The 19654-nt window shown below is 39.5% G+C and overlaps 1 protein-coding gene across 1 annotated transcript; it reads right to left on the reverse strand.

Annotated features, from left to right (window-relative positions):
• Window positions 1-4682: 4682 nt before the first annotated feature.
• LOC127548020 (cytochrome c oxidase subunit 7A-related protein, mitochondrial) lies at window positions 4683-19047 on the reverse strand. Its single transcript, XM_051975176.1, has 3 exons — window positions 18905-19047; window positions 7909-8040; window positions 4683-5636 (listed from the first exon to the last, which is right to left on the reverse strand). Exons 1-3 carry the CDS (start codon window positions 19028-19030, stop codon window positions 5496-5498), a joined length of 399 nt encoding a protein of 132 aa, XP_051831136.1. The 5' UTR covers window positions 19031-19047; the 3' UTR covers window positions 4683-5495.
• Window positions 19048-19654: the final 607 nt, after the last annotated feature.

Consider the following 19654-nt stretch of genomic DNA (forward strand, 5'->3'; position numbering starts at 1 on the left):
TTAGAAAACTGGAAATGGCTTCCATCCCTCCACCCAAAAAGTAGTCTTTTAGTATAAGTTGCTTCCCCATAAGGCCGTTGGATGCCTGCTGCCACAAAGGCCTGCATCTTTTTAGGTCCACTTTGGGTCTCTAAGGAGTTTCAGAATTCCCACCTTAACAGGCCCTGCATGCAATCCTCTGAGAAGGGACTGGATCCAAGACTTCTCTTCCAAAAGCTGTCCCATACTCAAAGTTCACTGGATCTACTTAGAGAGGAACATACCCTTCTCTCCTAGAAGGGTTCCATTTCCTGATATTCAAAGATCACTGTCACTAATAACTCATTCAGGATATGCTAACATGTAAACCCATAATCATCCCTGCTTTGTAAATTAAGAAAACCAAACCTAGAGAGATTAAGTGGCTTGTCCAAAGTCACCCAGATAATACTGTCATTGCTAGCAATCAAGTGTCTTTTCATTACACAATGTCTCCAAACCTAGAGGGACCCTAGATCTCAGCCCAGTTCTGGTGTCCCTCCCCAAAAGGGAATTCTCCTGTGTTACCAGCTCTCCCATTCATCCTTCAGTTCCTATCTTACCCTAAAGGCACATTAAGCATAAGGGGGGGGGGGGGAGAGGAGAGAAACGTGCCTTTGCACCGTTAGCCACAATACATCTAACTAAAATCATCTTGGTTGCAATTCCAGTCCATCCTTGTTTTTTAAAACCCTCAATGGATGTGCAATGGTTTGGAGGTGGGAGGAAGGAGGAATACAACAGATTCATGCCCAGAGTATAAAATATGGCTTCTCCACATGACTGATTCTTAAAGAGCATATAATGATGGGGCAGGGGAATGAGTGCACATACACAAAGGATTATAAAAACATGACTTCCCCATAATGACTCAGTTTTAATTAGCACGACAACCAATTGAAAGCAATTTGACTTCCTATGAAAGGTTAATGAAATTCATGTTTTGGAGACACTGAATGCAATATAAACCTTGCCAGAAATATAAATCTAACCTTTATTCTCTTTAATTATTTGGCCAGAATGATTTCCTAGGAGTAGATTAAATAAGCCTCTGAGTGACTCTAATTAAACACTAGTGAACTCTGATGCTGACATCAGCTCACTGAGCTGCAATTTCATTTTCAAATTAATCCATTGCATAATGTAAGTTTCCATATCTTGGCCACATAGAAAGCAAGCCAGGGACATCAAAAAGCAAGGGTCCAAAGGAGCTTGTGGCTTGCCTGACATTGACCTGTTCTGGAACATTTCTGGGTCTCCCCACCTTCTGGGCTAGCTGGGTTTTCACTGAGGTCCCTGGCGTCAAACCCAGAGCCTCTCAAAGGGCAAAGATGGAGAGTTACTAACTCCTCGATCCTCTGGGGAAAAACATCTTCCCAGTGTCCAGCTCAGAGTTTTGCTCCGGTTGGTGATTGACAGAACCAAAACACAGAGGTACATAGGCCTTCTGACAGCCATAACATTCAACTTGGTAATGTTTCCACTCAACCATACTCAACCTTTACACTTGTCTTTTCTCAGCCTAGTTTAATGGTTAGAGAAGGGAATGTCCTCTCTATCGGGTCCCTTCTGGAGTCTGCAGGTGGCTTCGGCCATTGTCAGTGGAGTCAAGGTTAGATGACAGAAATACAGTATTCTATATTCATCAGCTCCTAGATCAATTCTTTAATCACTGCATTTCTAAAAAACATCCATTCCTTGAGTGTCTGCCCATTGAAAAACCCTTCCCTTCTTTGCCACCTCAGACCCAAATTTCAAAATGTCTTAAATTCAATTCTGATTTTCCTTGAGTTTTGTTTATAGCCAAATTCTTATTTTCTTAATCACTTAATTTTTATCTTCCAGATTACCAAGACAACAAGCTTCTGCTTTGCTTCCAATCTCCCTGGACACACACGTACCTCAGGTCCTCATCTCCCCAGGTATATTCCCCATAGAATCCTTTAGTCTCATACCCACACTTCGTGTCGGGGTACGTCAACAGTGGAAACCCCTAACAAAATATGAGTGTCTGTATAGCCAATTTTGGGACCAAGAAGTAGGAATTCTGTTGGAAAGTCTCAAAAACTGCACTCTACCTACGAGACTGAGGTACAACGAACCTCAGTGTCAATAACAAGGTTAAACAAATAAGCACAGAACCAAGAGAGTCGGGGAGCTGGGTTAGAGGCCGAGTCGGGGCTAGTGGCCCTGGACCTATGAAACCTGTTTTAGAATTTATACCAACAGCAGAATTTCCACAAGTTCTTTATTGAGAAGGCCCAATTTACCAGGCATTATCCACACAGAAGACAAGAGAGCTGGCCAGAGCTGCATCCTTTGATTCATTTCCTTTTTCTCTTTATTCATTTTAACTAACATATTCATCCTGCAGCTCCCTTGGAGACAAGATGCTGGCACACCAACATCTGTGGTCTCTCTCAGTTCAATCCCAACATGTCCAGCTGTGTGCCATAACCACCCACTCATCTGGGAGCCGTCAAGTTCAACATTCTTAAGATTCAAGGTTATATATCTGCTTGCTGCTGAGTATAGCAGAGAGGGCAAATGATTCTTCACCTCTGAAAAACAAGGGTCAGATGGTGCAAGTGTGCTGTTCTTGTATTTTCTCTTCCTATACCTTTAAGGCTCCCAAAAGGTGCCTATTTTGTAAGACACCTGATCCAAAAGGAAATGTCTCTCAGTCACATGCAAACAGGTCATTATTTACTGAGGGGTCAGCTCTTCCTGACTGTGAAAAGCAGGTAAGCAGTGAAGAGATATGGGGGGAAAGCCAAATTCCAGCAAGATTATCCTGGAAAGCTCCAGGTTTCTAAGTTGATTAGTTACCACAGAACTACACCTTAAATGAAGGAAAACCCCACAAAATCAAAGGATCCAAGCTCTCAGAGCTGGAACAAATCTTTTAACTTAGTCAACCCTTCTCATTTTAGTCAACTAAGGTTCAATGAATTTCAAGAATATTCAGTCTTGTTACCATCTAGATGGATATTACTGAAAAAAATAAAGATATTATCCCACCCTTATAAAAGGGTACTTACTGTTTTTACAATTCTTTCTGCCCACCAATGTTAAGACAGACATGGTACAGATAAAATAATCAAAAGGACAGGGTGGGAGGATGGGGGTGTAGTTTGCTGCTTTTTGAAAACAAACTAAGAAGTAGGGTCTCTGATTTTGGAAAGACTGACTACTGATTGGTCTATCATTATCCTCAAACTAAAGAGGAAACTTCAGGAAACACTACTTCAAATATGCTAATGATCAATTTAGGGTATCCTTTAAGCAAAGAGTAAACATCAGGGTATAAAATCAATGGCACCAAAAAAAATTGGATAAATTTGTGAGGAATAAGATGTAAAAGAACGAGGGATATACCAAATATTCAAGTTTGACATCAAGGAGGAGCACTACAGTAAGTTAGGGCTGCTGCTGGCCAGAGATTACAAAGACAAGTACTATATTTCTATTAAAAGCAAACGAGAATTTCTTTAAGAAATGTCATCCTTTCAGAAAGGCTCGGAGAAACTTACATGAACTGATGCTGAGTGAAATGAGCAGGACCAGAAGATCATGATATACTTCAACAATACTATATGATGATCAATTCTGATGGACATGGCCCTCTTTAACAATGAGATGAACCAAATCAGTTCCAATAGAGCAGAAATGAATTGAACCAGCTACAGCCAGAGAAAAGAACTCTGGGAGAAGACTATGAACCACTACATAGAATTCCCAATCCCTCTATTTTTGTCCACCTGCATTTTTTATTTCCTTCACAGACTAATTGTACACTATTTCAAAGTCCAATTCTTTTTGTACAGCAAAATAACTGTATGGGTATGTATACATATATTGTATTTAACATAGACTTTAATATATTTAACATGTATTGGTCCACCTGCCATCTTGGGGGGGAGAAGGGGGAAGGAGGGGAAAAATTGGAACAAAAGGTTTTGCTATTGTCAATGCTGAAAAATTATCCATGCATATACCTTGTAAAAAAAAAAAAAAGCTATAATTTTAAAAATGCAAGAAAAAGCCCCACCAAAAAGCCAGAACTTACCTCTGCATTTTGATAGACAACAAAAGCTAAGTTGCAAATAAATAGAAACACTATTTGAAATCTACAGAATATTATTTATGTAATAGTTGATACCTGCTCTAGATGAAAAAAAATCTATTCTCATGTCGTAAACAAAGCTAAAACTCCCTATACAATTATTATATTTTATTCTTAAAAGAGAAGAGGGACTTTCAATTTTTACTTTGACTGTAAGAACATACAGACCACAAGCAAATGCTCACATATAGAGAAGGAAAAAGATTCCCACTTCTCTAAACAAAGGAAATAATCAAACAGAATTCCCCCAAATGCTACAGAAAAGGAAAAAGTTATTTTTCAATGAACCATGATTTACAACAGCATTTCATTAAGGAGCGAAGGCTATTGTCTTAGAAAGGGACTATGTGGTAATTAATCACTTCTATTAGGTTTATCCTTGACTTTGAGGAATAGTTAAATGTTCAAAAAGAGAAGAGTTTTTTCAAGACCAACTTGAATAATCTTTAAAAAATAATGCAACAATCAAAGCATGTCTATTATGAAAATATGTACTGAAAAGGTCATTTAATTCAAAATAAAAACTCAACTCGAAACATCTCATTCATGTATTTATTCCACAAGCAAAAATAAATTATACTTCAAAGCTATAGTATTTAACAAGAGTAAAGGAGAAGTGCTGGTAGCAATGTACTTCACAACAGTTCAGTCCAAAGTGCAAAACTTTTATTAAGTGTTCCCATGGTGGAATAAATAATCTTCATCTCTGAAATATTTAAAGAGGTCAGAGATCAGGCATATAAATAACCCTTTTGAAACAATATGATAAAGTTATCGGAATATGGAGAGTTAACAGAAAATAATTTCTATTAACACCATGATGCAAGATGGAAAAATCCACCAAATTAACAGCTAATTAAATTCCCAGTGAAATTTGTGGTGTCAGAAAGAACAGATTTTTGGCATGAGAAAGTTAAAGGACTTCCTGTCACTGATGCTGGCTTCAGTGAATCCCTTCCTCCCTTAGCCAGCACACATCAGGTTACAGAAAAGCTTCCCCCCACTTTAAGTGGCCTGACAGGCACAAACAGCAATCCCTGGTGGCCCCATCACAATGTGGTATTAACGAGCTGGCCTGCAAACCTTTGGAGAAAAAAGGGACGACTTCATTAAATTAAAAAGGCTTCATCACCTTATTAATAGCTGATGCTTCAACATGTTCTGATAATCCACTTATTTTTCAGAAACAAACCAAACAATATATTCCCTTATTGATAAACTTTCTAATTCTATCTGAAAAATATAAACTTACACGGGTAGAAAATTCACTGGCAAATAGGAAAATAGAAAACTCAAAAGGTTTTATACCCAAACTCTTGTTAATACATCAATCAGTCTTATGTACTCCTATTCATTTATTTTTGGGTTGTGAAGCCATGTAGAGAGCTATCAGGCAGTAGATGGTCCCTCCCAGTGTCAAAGCCATGGTGGTCCGATAGAGCATTTGGTCAGGTAGACCTTGTTTCAAGTGGACAGGTATGCCATCAGCTTTCTTGAAGGAAAAAAAAAAAACAGCATGTATTAATAATTGCAAATACCAAAAACCAAGAAGACACATATAAGTCAAGAGATTCTAAAACTAATCCACCAGCATGATTAATGGAGAAAAACAAAATTAATTCCTTTGAACATTAAATAACATTATAATACTACATTTTCATGTAAATATAGACTATAGTTTCTATATCTATTCATTCCAAATTTGGTCTTCGGTATGCATATCTTTTATGTCATAGGTTTCTTATTTCAGAAGAACTAATGAAGGGCACTAAAGAATAAAAGAGCTATATAGATCAATGTCTAGGCAAAACAAAATACTATTTGCTTAATATGCAATGCTGATCCTATAAGGACCAAAGTTTGAATACAACAGGCTGATTAAACCTGGATGAGTTCAAGTCCATTTTGTGCTCAATTGCCCTTTTTCTGTTAAGCTTTTAAAACCCAGTATATTAAGTGAAAATCTACAAAAGCAGCTTTAGTCCATTATATTTCACCCTCTCCAAGAGGCTTCCTTTCTGCTTTCAACTCATCAAAATACTTTCTTTAGGCCTTGTCAAGAAAAAAAGTATTAATTTTATCTAATTTGATAGAGTAGTGCCACATTTCAAATAAAATCATTCTGTAAGTCATAGAACAATACAAGATTCAGAATGTAGAAGCCCAGGCTTTGCTGTTGATTCCCGTTTACTGTGGAATGTACAGTTTTGGTCAACTTATGTCATGTCTTTGGATCTCAGTTTTCTTATCTATCAAACTGAGGGTTGGGTAAGGTAATTTCTAAAATCTCTTTCAGCTCAAGATCAGGGCATCCATGTATCAAGCATAGCAACGAAGAAATCAACAAGCAGTTCCCACGTGCCAGGCACTGAACCAAGCACTGCAGAGTCCTCATTCTAGTGAGAGGGAAATGGATACACACACGACATGTAAGGTAAATGGAAGGTAACCTGAGGAGGGCAGGCACTAGTCTGGGGATCCAGGAGGTCACCCCGAGTCATAGGTGGAAGTCAGGAGAAGCCAATACAAATGAATGGGCATGTAAGACAATCACCCATAAGGAACAGCAAATAAGCCATAGTTCATGGAGGGGAGTAATGTGTAAGAAACCAGAAAGACAGGAAGAGATCAAATTGTTGAAGAGCCAATATTTGATACTGGAGTTAATAAGGAGCTGCTGAAGGGTAACAGGGATATAGTAGAGTCCATTGAGTAGGGAGCAAAAGTGAGGAACATGGCACACCTGCACTTTGGGAAAATTACTTTGGTAGCCATGTAGAGGATGGACTGAAGGAAGGAGAGACTTGAGGTAGGTAGAACAATTTAAATATCATGCAATGCAAAGAAGAGGTTATAAGGGTTAGGAATGAGACGGTGACAGTGTGGATAGAGAGGAAACATACAACAAAACAGAAAACTGACAAGATGAGGCAAATAACTGCATTTTTGAGCCAACTGAGAGGGAATAGAAAGATTGTAACAATCTTAATAGTAAGAAGAAATGCAGAAGAGGGGAAAGGTTTCAGTTTAATGAATATTTCTTTGAAAAGGAATACTACAAAGTGTCTCTTTTTTTCTTAGCAGTAAGCTTTAATTATGCATACAGATTATCCACTCCTTGCAGTGGATATATTTGAATTCCATTCTGACTTCCTTCTGTCTTTCACCAAGTTTCAGAATATCTAATTATTAAATGGACTTAAGAGATCACCTACTTCAAACTCCTTACTCTACATATGGAAAAACCAAGGCCCAGAGGAATACCTTATCCAAAATCACTTAGGTCATCAATAGCACCTTCTGAGTGGAAGCCCTTTTATTATACCACAATGAACCTCATCCCTTTGTGGGTTGAGAACAAAGTAGAGAATTTTATAGTCTAATTAAAAAAAAATTATGATGTGGAATTACTGGCAAATTTTTAAAAGTCTTTGTTTAAAGCCAAACAGAAATAAATGTCTTTTGGATTATCTCTTCCCAATATGGGTAGACCAAGAATTGATTGGGTATCCTACTAAAAACCACTGATCCCATGAAACACCACCTGCAACATGAATCCCTTCACTTTTACCAGAAAGTGGAAATAAGGCCTATAGATTTAAAAAAAAAAAAAAAATGGTTTCAAGGGATGTGAGGAAATCCATGTTTGGGGACAGAGGTGGCATGAGTCCTAAAATAGAAAGATTCAAACCGTTGGAAGAAAATCTCTACTTAAAAGGTCACAAAAATACAAGTAATTCACAAGTTACTTTTCCTACCCTCACCTGAAAAAATTTCTGCAGCTCTGGAACTTTGTTTTTCCCAGCATAATCATATGTATCTGCTTCTGAGGCAAATTTCGTTGGAGTGGCAAATATAATAGGTGGTGCTTCTGAGGATGCCACAGGTTTTAAGCCCTATAAGAAAGGAAAAAATAAATGTTGAGTTGAAAGTATTTCATTTAAATGGCTCTTTTAAGAAGCTCTGCTCTCAGGAATGGTGGTGGCACATATATTCTGTTAAAACTTTCCCCTCATTCTCCTATCACCAAGAGTCTGTTGTCTAATCTTCAAACATTCTACAAAGCACTTCTGCTCTTTCTCTCAGGACAAATTCTGGCTTAAACACTTTTTTCTTCCAAAGTTGGGAGGAGGGAAAGCGGGGATTTCCTAATCCTAAGATTTTATCACTATATGAATTCTCAGAGTGTTAATTCCCTTAACTTATTATTACAGTATTTGGAACACTAAAAGATTGGGTCATTAGCTCATATGTTTTGAAGGCCAAACTTCTTGACTCCAAGGACAGCCCCCTAACCATTACCCCTTGCTGCCACTTTTAAACACTTTTTCTTAAGAAAGAAAAAAAAAGAAGTCAGGGTCCACACCAGAAGATCAAAAATTAGAACTCTCATGGGGATTGGAGAGGGGATTCCACATCCAAGGAACTGACAGATTAAAATATAGGATAGACTCTGAATGAATGGCACTTGAAAAGATAATAGGCTAAGAAACTTGAAAAGGAATGAAGGTAACTAGGATAAGACTCTCGGGGACCTTATATGAGAGGCCAAGATTTTTAAACTGAGAAATGATGGTTAGAACTTAACATGAGAAGGATTAATCAGGCATTGTTTGGGATGGAAGGGAGGACAGCAGGCAAGTTAGAAGATGTAACGATGACCTTTGGATATAATCATCCAGCCACTTCTGAAGGCAAGAAAATTCTCATCTCCTCAGGACATAATGAAACACTTTACTGAATGTGGAGGCCAACACTAACACCACATCTGACTAGAGATTAAGCCTGTGAATCCGGAGATCCCATTTTGAATCCCAGCTCTGCCACTCAGTAGTTATGAGACTTTGGGCAAATTCGTTCTCTGTGAACTTGGGTTTCCCCATCCATTAAATGGGGATAATATGGCATTTACTATGACATGAGATGAGATAATGTAATGAGGTGAATGAGTAGGTAGGAATAACAGGGGCCCTATAAATATTTGCTGGTTGTCTAGAATGAGCCTGGCCATCTCAGGATGGAAAGGGCTTGGGGCTGTCCTTGTCAGCCTGCTCTCAGTGTGACTGTCTTGGAGAAGAAGATTGCCTTTGCAGTCAGAAGACCTGTCTTCAATTCAAGAAGGTAAAATTATACCAGCTATGGGGTGGTGAATTTAATGTTGAATCCAGGATAATTTCTAGAACAGAATATTGAACAGATGGATTTTGAGTGGTTTGGCTTTTTTTTTAAAGAAGCGATCACTGTGATCCAGTACAAATCATTAAGGACAAGTCATGTCAGACAGATTTCATAACACTTTTTTGACAGAGTTAATTTGGTTATTTAAGTAAGCATCACAGGCAGAACACATCTGAATTCTTAGCAAAGCACTCAATAAAGTATTTCATTATAATCTTGAGTTGTGAGTGGCCTACCTCTTGCCTTTAGAAGTGGCTGAATGATCATATCCAAATATTGCATCTCCCTCTTAATCTGCCTGCTGCCCTCCCCTGCATCCTAACAATGCTGGATAAATCTTTCTTACATTAGGCTCTGACCATCACTCTCCAGCTTAAAAACTTTGGTCTATATATAAGATGCCACATAATTTCATCCCCTATTTATATTCCACTTCTTTTCAACTCTCTTATCCTAGCCTCCCCAATAAAATACAATTCATCCAAATTCTATCCCATGTCTTTACTCTGTCAGTTCTTTAGGCATGGAATACCCTACTCAAATCCCTCTGAAAGTCCTAAATCATATTTCTTTCAGAGGTAATGCACATCAAAACATTCATTGTGTGCTTATATGGGAAAGAAACTATGCTAAAAGGCTCTGGATTGAAAAATACAGACCCTGACTTTAGAGAGCTTACAATAAACTTGGAAGTTTAAGGCATGTACACAAAATAAGTAAAATCCAAGGTAAGCTGTGCTAAGGGCCAAGCAGAAGTTTAGACTAAGTATTAAAAAAATATGAGGAGGTATCCTTTTTAGCTTCAGAGGAGAAGTTATCAAAGATACACTAGATAAGGCAGGGGTCCTCAAACTGTATACAGCCCGCAGGCCAGATGCAGCAGCCCCCTCACTCAGGGCTATGAAGTTTCTTTATTTAAAGGCCCATAAAACAAAGTTTTTGTTTTTGCTATAGTCCGGCCCTCCAACAGTCTGAGGGACAGTGAACTGGCCCCCTATTTAAAAAGTTTGAGAACCCCTGAGATAAGGTACCTCCTGGGCTAAGCTTTGAATGAAAAAGTATTTTAATAAGCAGAAATGTGGATATTCTAGGAATGGCAAATTGCCTGTGCAAATGCATAGAGATGAGGAACCAAACAACATCCATGAGAACTAATTAGTAATCAATTCTGGTTGGAAAAACAATTGTGTAGATGACAAATAAAATAAGTATGACTAGACTAAAAACTGAGCAGCTAAGGGAGGACTGCAGTGCATGAAGTGCTAGGCCTGAAGTCAGGAAGACTAACCTTCCTGAGTTCAAATCTGTCCTAACTTACTAGCTGTGTCACCTTGACCAAGTCACCTAACCCTGTCTGCTTCAGCTTCTTTGTAAAATGAGCTGAGAAAGGAAATGGCAAACCACAATATTTTTCCCAAGAAAACCCCAAATGGAGTCAGAAAGCAACAGATTATGACTGAAAATGACTACATAACAACAAAGATTAGGAAGGTATGTCAGAACCAGACAAACGAAGGAGTTTTTATTTTATTCTCTAAACAATAGGAAGCCACTGGGGATTTGGGGGTGGGAGAGTGCCACAGCCTTATCAAGGATGAATTAAAAATAGGAGACGGAAATCAGTTAGGAGGCTTCTACAGTGGGTAAGACATTAAGGAGGGCCAAAACTACAGCAATATTAGTGGGAAAGGAAAGGAAGAGAGAGATATGAAGGATAATGGAAAGGCAAAAGCAATAGAATTTGGAAGAGGAATTTTTTTTAAGTTCTGAGCTTTTAAGATTCAGTCTGTTCAGGAATGGTGGTATTATCAATATATATAGAAAAGGTGCAGAGGAGGGCCAAAGGTTTTATTGTACGAGAGGATGGGAGGACATTAATTTTTAGGAGACAATGAAACATTAAAATAGAGATATCTAGTAGGCATACAGAAATGTAGGATTGCACTTCAGGGGAGTTAAACAGTGGTATAGATTTGGAGCCATCTGCACAAAGATGGATGAAACACCAAAGAGAGAAAATGTAGAGAGAAAGCTAGATAGAAGCTTAGAGAATACTGGTACTCAAAAAGATAAATCAATGAAGGATTATATGTACACTTGCTGCCTCCACTTCCTCTTCTCTGAATCATTTCTCAAACCTTTGGATTCAGCCTTCCTATATTATCCATCAAATGAAATTGCTCTCTCAACTTATTAATGAAATTTTAATTACTAAATGTAAAGGTCTTTCCTCAAACTTCATCCTTCTTAATTCCAAATCCTCTTTTCTTCTACCTCTACATTCTATTTATAAATAGCCTATCAGATTCCATAGTTTAACTTTCACCTCTATGCAGATGACATATATACACATACATAAAGATGCCTGTGTGTATCTATATCCAAGAAACCAGTCTTTCCCTGAACTTTAGTCCCACAATCAGCAACTACCTATTAGACATTTCAAAACGCACATCTCAGACACACTTTAAACTCAAGTCCAAAACCAAATCTTGTCTTCCTCCCCAAACCCTCTTCTCTCTCAAACTTTTTTACTCCTATTGAAGGTACTATCACCATTCTGCCAGTCTCCACAGGTTTGTGATCTTAACATTATCCTGGATTTCTCATTCTCCCTTATTCCATATATCCAACCAATTGCCAAGTAATGCCATTTCTACATTCACAACATCTCTTTCATCTAATCCTCTTCTCTATTCCCAGAGCTACAACCTAAATTTAGGTCTTCATCATCTTTCACTTGGATTATTCCTACAGCCACCTAATTGGTCCCCCTGTGTCAATTCTCTCACCATTCCAGTCTAGTCTAGGTGCTGCTTCCAAAGTAATTTTCCTTAAATGTAGATCTGATCATTTTAACTACTCAGTTCTGGTGCTTTTCCTATTATCTCTAGAATAAAATATAAATTCCTCTATCTAGCTTTGAAAGCCATATATAATCTGGTTCTAATCTCTTTACAGCCTCACTGGATCTCTCTGTCAGTGTCTCTTCTCCCTTTTCCCTCTCTCTCCTCACCTCTCTCCTCTCCCCCTGAACTCCTGAGTCAGCAATGGGATAAGGAGAGCTTTGGAGGTAAAATGGGTAGGACCTGATAAAATGGGGGGAACAGTTAAGAAAAGATTCAAAAGATAACAGCTAAATTTCAAGTAGGGGCATCTAGCTCCATGGTAAAACCAGTCAACTGGCAACTGATCTAGGAAAACTGAAAAATGGACTATTAGTAACTTATTCTATTATTTTTAGAATTTAACTAGTTTATTGCTTATATAATGAAATTTGAGAGAGAGTGCATACTTTAAAAAAGCATACTAAGACAGAGAGAATATCACCTAAGGTAATCACGTTTTAGATGCTAATGTACATTGAATGAATTCAAAATGCTTCCTCTAAAATATATCTTCCCAACACAACCTTCCTCAATACCTCCTAACAGTTTCCGTATTCTATAAGAAAAGAAAGCATCTTCATACCTCAAAACCTTTCTAGGTCATTGCCAATTTTCTTCTCTGTTTCAGAAACCCAAGGCTAATCCCTCTATTTGGGATTCTGATCATGTGTCTTCTGCTCTCTCTCCTTCTTCCTCCAACCCCAACATTCTCAAGCTCCCTTTATCCATTAGTCTATCCTGGCCAACTACAAATGTCCCCCCTGCCCTTAAAAAAAATCTTATTTTGTCTTGCTATTCCACAAATCATCATCCTGCATGCATCTCTTCTCTCACAGTCAAACTTCTGGAAAGGAATGCCTACACTAAAAATCTTCTTTTCCTAATTACTCAATGCCTCACAACCTAACTTTGCCTACTCCATTCAATGGAAACTGGTCTTCAAGATTACCCATGATCAAGCAATTCCAATAGACTTGTGATGAAAAGAGCCTTCTGCATCCAGATATAGATCTATGGAGACTGAATGTGGAATAAAGCATAGTATTTTCATTTTTTTGTTTTTGTCTGTTTGCTTTCTAATACAGCATGATTTATATGGAAATATCTTTAGAAGAATTGCACACATTTAACATACATCAGATTGCTTTCTATTCGGGGGAGGGGAAAGAAAAATCTGGAACACAAGGTTTTGCAAAGGTGAATGTTGAAAATTGTCTTTGCATGTATTTGGAAAAATCGAAAGGCATTCAAAAATAAATAAATAAATAAAAGATGCTTAAAAATTTTTTTACCCACAATCTCTTACCTGTTCAATCCAATAGCCTTTTCTCAGGCCCCATTTTCCAGGACCTCTCTGAAGCCAGGGGCACTGTCAACTCTCTTTTCTTGATGTCTCTGCTGGTTCTACCTTTCTCACATCTCCTCAGGCTCCTTTGCTGGATCATCATCCTTGTCTCTCTTCCTAACTGAAGAATTCTGTTATAAGGCTTCTTTGCTCTCTCTAATCTTTCTATAATTAGCTTTCATGGAGCTCATGATCATCCAAAATTTATTTCAGCCAGCCCTTATCTTATGCCTGAACTACACTCTCCTATAGACAGCTGCCTCCTGGATATGTCCACCTAGATATAAGCTGGCATCTAAAATTAAAAGTATTCAAAATGGAACTCACAATGTTCTCCCAGCAAAATCATTTCTCCTCTAAATTTGCCCATTTCTTATGTTTTGCATGACTGCACATATCTAATCTATATCAAAGTGCCTTCTTAAAGAGGAGAGGATTTGGAATTTAAAGTTTCTTAGATGAATGTTAAAAATTGTTATGACATGTAAATGGGAAAAAATATAAAAAAATCTTCACTTGGGAAAAAATAAGCTTCCTGTTTCTGATGAAGGTCTCACCATTCTTCCACTCATCCAGGTTTCTATACTCAAACTGAAACTTGACTTTTCCCTTTCACTCAGTGAACACAGTCCAAGTGTACTTTTACATCTCATGTCCACCTCCATTCACAAGCCACCACTCTAACCCTTCACCCATATTCTAATAGCCTCCAGATTGGTCTGTTTCCAATCCAAGCCATCTCCACTGCTGTCAAATACCCCTACCATACAGGTCTGACCATGCCAATTCTCTCCTCAAAAAATCTGCAGAGGCTCCGTGTTGTCTTTGTCACCAAGTACTTTTTCCAACAGGCATTTAAAGCTTTCTATAATCTGGTTCCAACTGGCCTGGAAGAATGTCACTGTGAAGAAAGAAATTAAGAATTTGGAGCTAAAAAATGTAATTTAGACTCTTTCAAAAGAGTAGGGAACTGAATGATCTGAGGAGAAAGCAGGTGCTTATAGATCGCATGAGAAATCACACATTAAAGGCCAAAGGAAGACAAGAGTGGTAGCTGTTGGTGTCTCCCTGCTGAGGGACACTGAGGCAGTTCCTGGCCAAACTAAGGGACTGTTGTCACCCTGATGAATATATCCAAGACCTGTCCAATAGATAACTACTTCCCATTTCTGATAATTCAAGTGGGCACAAAAAATATCGCCAGAAGGCACAGGTAGTGTTTTCATCACTGATGACTACTGAAGCAAAAGATGCAGAAAAGAAAGGCATATTTGGGAACTGAACAGCTGATTAAGAAGATGGTGTTGAAAATGGGATTTCTATTTCTGAAACGTGGCTTAAAATATAAGAATGACAACCCAGGGATAAAGGGCATCTAATAAATGATTAGAATGTATCTGTCTATTCTCAGATCTTTCAGACACCAAATTGTGGGAAAGTGATTAAAAAACTATCTCTGTCTATCTGTCCATCCCTCTCAGTCTGTGTCTGTGTGTGTGTGCGCCATATACACAGCCCAAATACCATAGCAAACAATTTTCATTAGGAAAACTGGAGCTAGAGAAAAAGACCATGAATTTACACTGCACTCAGCAAGCAATTTAGATTTGTTAAAAGAAATGTACAAAAGATGGAAGCAAGGAGAGATAACCAAACACATACAAAAAAATGTGTTATGGTCCTCTAGAACAATATCAGGAGTGTTAAAGCTCAAAATAAACTGAGGCTGGAGAAGAAAAGTTAAATCATTTTTTTAGAAAAATGTTATGGGTGGGGGGAGGGGAAGACTACGATCTAAGACATCCTCTGCTCTCCGCGTATTATATGGAGAGAAGACCACAACAACTGATGAAAGAAGGCAGAACCGTTCAATCTCCAACAGATGATGACCTTGGACTGAAGAAAGAACAAACATGACTAAGAGGTGATAGGAAAGAGAAGACAGTAAGACTATACCTGGATCACTTCCCTTTGATGAGTTCAAGTAATCTAGTGTAGATAAATAAGAGAACTGGCAGGCATGTCTGGAGCTCTTTAGGATGATCCATGAAAAGACATAAAGAATGGGAAGGATAACACAATACTAAAGAGGGGCAAATATTATTGCACTTAATAAAAAAAAAGTAAATGGAGCCTGCAAACTATAGGACAGAAAGCTTTATTTCAACCTGTAGAATTCTACAATGGATCATCAACTTTATGTTAGAGAACATCTACAAAAAGCAAGAATCACAAAGCCAGTATAAATTGTTCCTTAATCACGGCTCCCTCATCTTATTTTGGGAAATTTTGGGGTTTTTTTGAACGCAATTCTAAGAGTGCAAGTTTAACCTCATTTCATTTTTTTTAACACTATCTAAATTATTAGATCAAAATTTAACAAAGCATTTGAAAACTCATGGAAAAGATGAAAAGAAGTGGGCAAGATGATTGTATGGAAGATTCAAAACTAATTCAACTACTGGACCAATAGGATTGAACGGCAATTTGGACAGAAGTCTCCAATAGAGTGCTCCAGAGGCATATGTATTTGGCCTTATACTGTTGAACATTTTTATTAATAATCTGGATAAAGACAAACATGGCAAACTTTATAAATCAGGAGGTGATCTCAGTAGAAGAGACAGCCAACATCATACAAGGATCTGAAAAGATCTGGAGAAGTCAAGATTTGACTAGGTTACTGGATTAAATCTAGAATTTAATAGAGACCAAGTCTTACCATTGGGTTCAAAAAGATAAACTTCCCAAGTACAAGATGGGGGAACCATGATTAAGGAGCAGTTTGCCTGAAAACAATCTGGGGATTTCAGTGAGCCACAAGGTTAATATGAATCACCAGCAACATACGGCAGCCAAGAAAGCCAAGTTACTAAACATTAAGAGAGGAATCTGGAGAGAGCCTGGATCTGCAATTTCTCTTATATAAGGGAACTCCTTTACCATCTGCTCTAGAGTTTATAGTTTTGGATGAGGACTGTTAAGAGCATTAGAGAGCTATCTAGATATTAAGCAATTTTTCCGAGGTCACAAAAAGAATATGCATCAGAAGCCAGGTCTTCCTCATTCTGAAACCAGCTCTATTCACTAAGTCAGACTGTGTCTCTAAACATTACTTCCAAAATAAGATGATATGATCAAAGGGCTGCCATGTGAAAGAAGGCTCACAATTGTTTCCTTTGATCCCAACAGGCAAAATTGGGAGCAATGGGTCATAAAGATGAAAAAAAAACCTCATCACTTCTGTCCTGAAGCAGAAGACTTCAAAAGCCTTCCCCACTTATTGTACATTTTCAAAAATCCCCACTTACTGTGAGTTTTCAAAAAAAGTTTACATGATGACACATCAGGTAGGTTATAGAAAAGACTATTTTAAGGGTTTATGGCTACTTTGGAGCCCTCAGATTCTGAAATGTTTTGGTTGTGTTAAGGACCAAATAATTTCCCAGGCATTTTTTCCCAAGTTATTCCCTTTCACCCATTTTATGTCCAACCAAACTAGCCTACTGGTTATTCTCACGCCTCCTATTTCTCTACTTAGAATCTACTCTATGATTTTTAGAGTGTTTTTTTTTTGCCTTTTTTTTCTATCCCTGCTCTTTAGCTTCCTGCCTTCCATTTAATACATTTTTAATAAATGCTCCTTAACCAACTCCCCCTTCACCTCAGCCTCTTTATCAGTCAGTCAATAACACTTATTAAATGCCTACTCTGTGCCAGATATTGTTGAGTGCTAGGAATATGAAGAAAAAAAAAAAAAGACAGTTGAGTAAGGAATTCACAATCTAATGGGGAAGATAACAAAACAAATGTATACAAACAATCCTTACATAGGATAAATCAGAAATTACAAGAAGGAAGCCACTAGAACTAAGAAGTATTGGAAGAAGCTTCCTGTAGAAAGTAGAATTTTAGCTCCTACTTGAATCTGAAGTCAGGAAGCAGAGAGTAGGAGACAAGGGATTCAAAGTATGGAAGAACAGCAGAGCAAATGCCCTTTAGTTTGGAGAACTGAGCATCTCAAGAATACCTCAGGCAAGGAACAGGAATGAGGTCCAAGTCACCAGATTAAAAAACACCATAAGAAATACAGGAAGATAAAAAGATGAAAATCGTTAGAAGGGGGCTAAATTGTGAATCTGGGAGGTGGCAGGGAGGCCCAGGCCTTTATAAGGTAGAGAAGGGCATGTGTGCCACGATCAGATGTGTGCTCTTGGACAGTCGCTTTGAGCAGAGGGTGGACTGGAGTATGGAGAGCCTTGGGGCCCAGAGACAAGGCAGCAAAGCAGACCAAGAAGGCTCCCAAAACAAAGCAGTGTGAGAGACAAGAAAGGAGCGGACTGAAGGAAAGTTACCAGCTGGGCAGTAGATTAGCTATGGGAGGGGAGAGGGGAGGAGTTCACCTCGGAACTCAAGCTGCCAGCCTGGATGACAGGGAGGAAGGCAGGGCCCTGACAGTGAAAGATAGCAAGGGTGGAAAATAACGGGGCCCAGTTTGAGACGTGCTGAGTTAGAAGTCCAACAGATCTGAGACGCGAAGTTAAAAAGACCAGGCTAACAGATCTGGGACCATCCACGCAAGCAGTCACTGACTCAATGGGAGCTGGTGAGATCAGCCTGGGAAAAGCTACAGGGAGAGTCCCCTTTTGGAATATCTGGAATAATTTTTCCTCCAATTGTTGCACATCTTGAAATCCCTCGATACAGGCTCTTTTGCTTACATACCGTGTCCCCCAATGGAATACAAATACAAACTCCTTGAGATCAAGAGCCACTTTATTTTGCTCAGCACTCTCCGGGCTCCGATCCCATCTAAAATTCCACATTCTGCAAGAAACCTTTCCTCGTCTCCCTTCATCTGATAGATTTCTCTCTACCATCGCCCTGCGTGATTCTCACTCTATCTTCCACATTTTAGACTATGAGTTAGTTGAAGTTAGGGGCTATACCCACCGTCAATCACAGTACCTGATACATAGGTGCCTAACACGTGCGCGTTGACTACGATTCAACGCAATACTCCTTTCTTTTTGCCAACTTTCTGGGCAATGTGAGAGAATGGTGGAGCAGGGGGAAAGGAAGGAGGTGGGGAAGGAAAGGGGATTAGAGGCTACGCGCCGGCAAAGTCAAGTTCATAAGACCAGTGGCCTCAGGGTTCACTTTTGTTCTTAGGAGTGGTCCAGAAAGGTCACGCTGGGCCCTAGGACTCGGGAGGTTGGGGGTGATAGGGAGCCGGCAGTGAGGAGGAGGATGCCGCCGGTCAGAGGACAGCAGGCGACTTAAGCTCCGCCAAGGACAGTCAGACCAGAGCCGCTCTCCCATCGTGGACCCGTGTGTTCGCTCTCGTACCTGAGGGCTGTAGGCGGCCGAAGCCCAGGACCCAGCCAGCTTCTGCGTGAAGCCGCTGAACTTGTAGTACATGTTGTCCCTCACCCCGACCTCCCGAAGCCGGTATGTCCGCAGCGACGGCGCCATGGAAAGACCCAAAGGCGCGGGCGTCTGCCAAAGGACCCCGCGCTTCAGGGGCCGGCGCTGAGCCGGGGATGCCTACAGCAAATGCCTGATTAAAATGAAGCACCGAAGCTGAACGGAGCCCAGCCAAGCGGGGAATACGAATCAGGAGTTCCTTAGACGGTCCGAAGAAAAAAAGCAGAGCATCGGAAGTGAAGGCACACACTGACCTGGGAAGTTGGGGCAGTTACTGCGCATGTGTGCGGTAGGGTCCGGAATCCCAGCGCTACAGCTAGTGTACCAGAGTCTACCTGGATTCCTACCCGTAAAGCTTTTGGCTGGGAAGGAGTATCCCCCTTCACAGCCTTGCAGTGGGCCCTGCAGCTTCATGCCATCTCCCCTTAGCTTCCCCGGGGGCCTACATTTGCTTTCGTGGTGCTTTAACTCTAACCAAACCCCGAGGAGGAACGAGCGAACGAAGGGGAGAAACATTTATTGAGCATTTATTGTGTGCTTTGGGAACACAGAAAAACCAGGCGCTCTCAGCCCCCAAGGAGCCCACATTGGTTTCAGCTGCAAATCACATTTCCGGTCATTTGCCAAGTTGAGTCCTGTTAATCCTGCCTAGTCGTTATCGTCTCCTCTGCC

This window comes from Antechinus flavipes, chromosome 2, assembly GCF_016432865.1.
Source record: "Antechinus flavipes isolate AdamAnt ecotype Samford, QLD, Australia chromosome 2, AdamAnt_v2, whole genome shotgun sequence".
Taxonomy (NCBI): domain Eukaryota; kingdom Metazoa; phylum Chordata; class Mammalia; order Dasyuromorphia; family Dasyuridae; genus Antechinus; species Antechinus flavipes.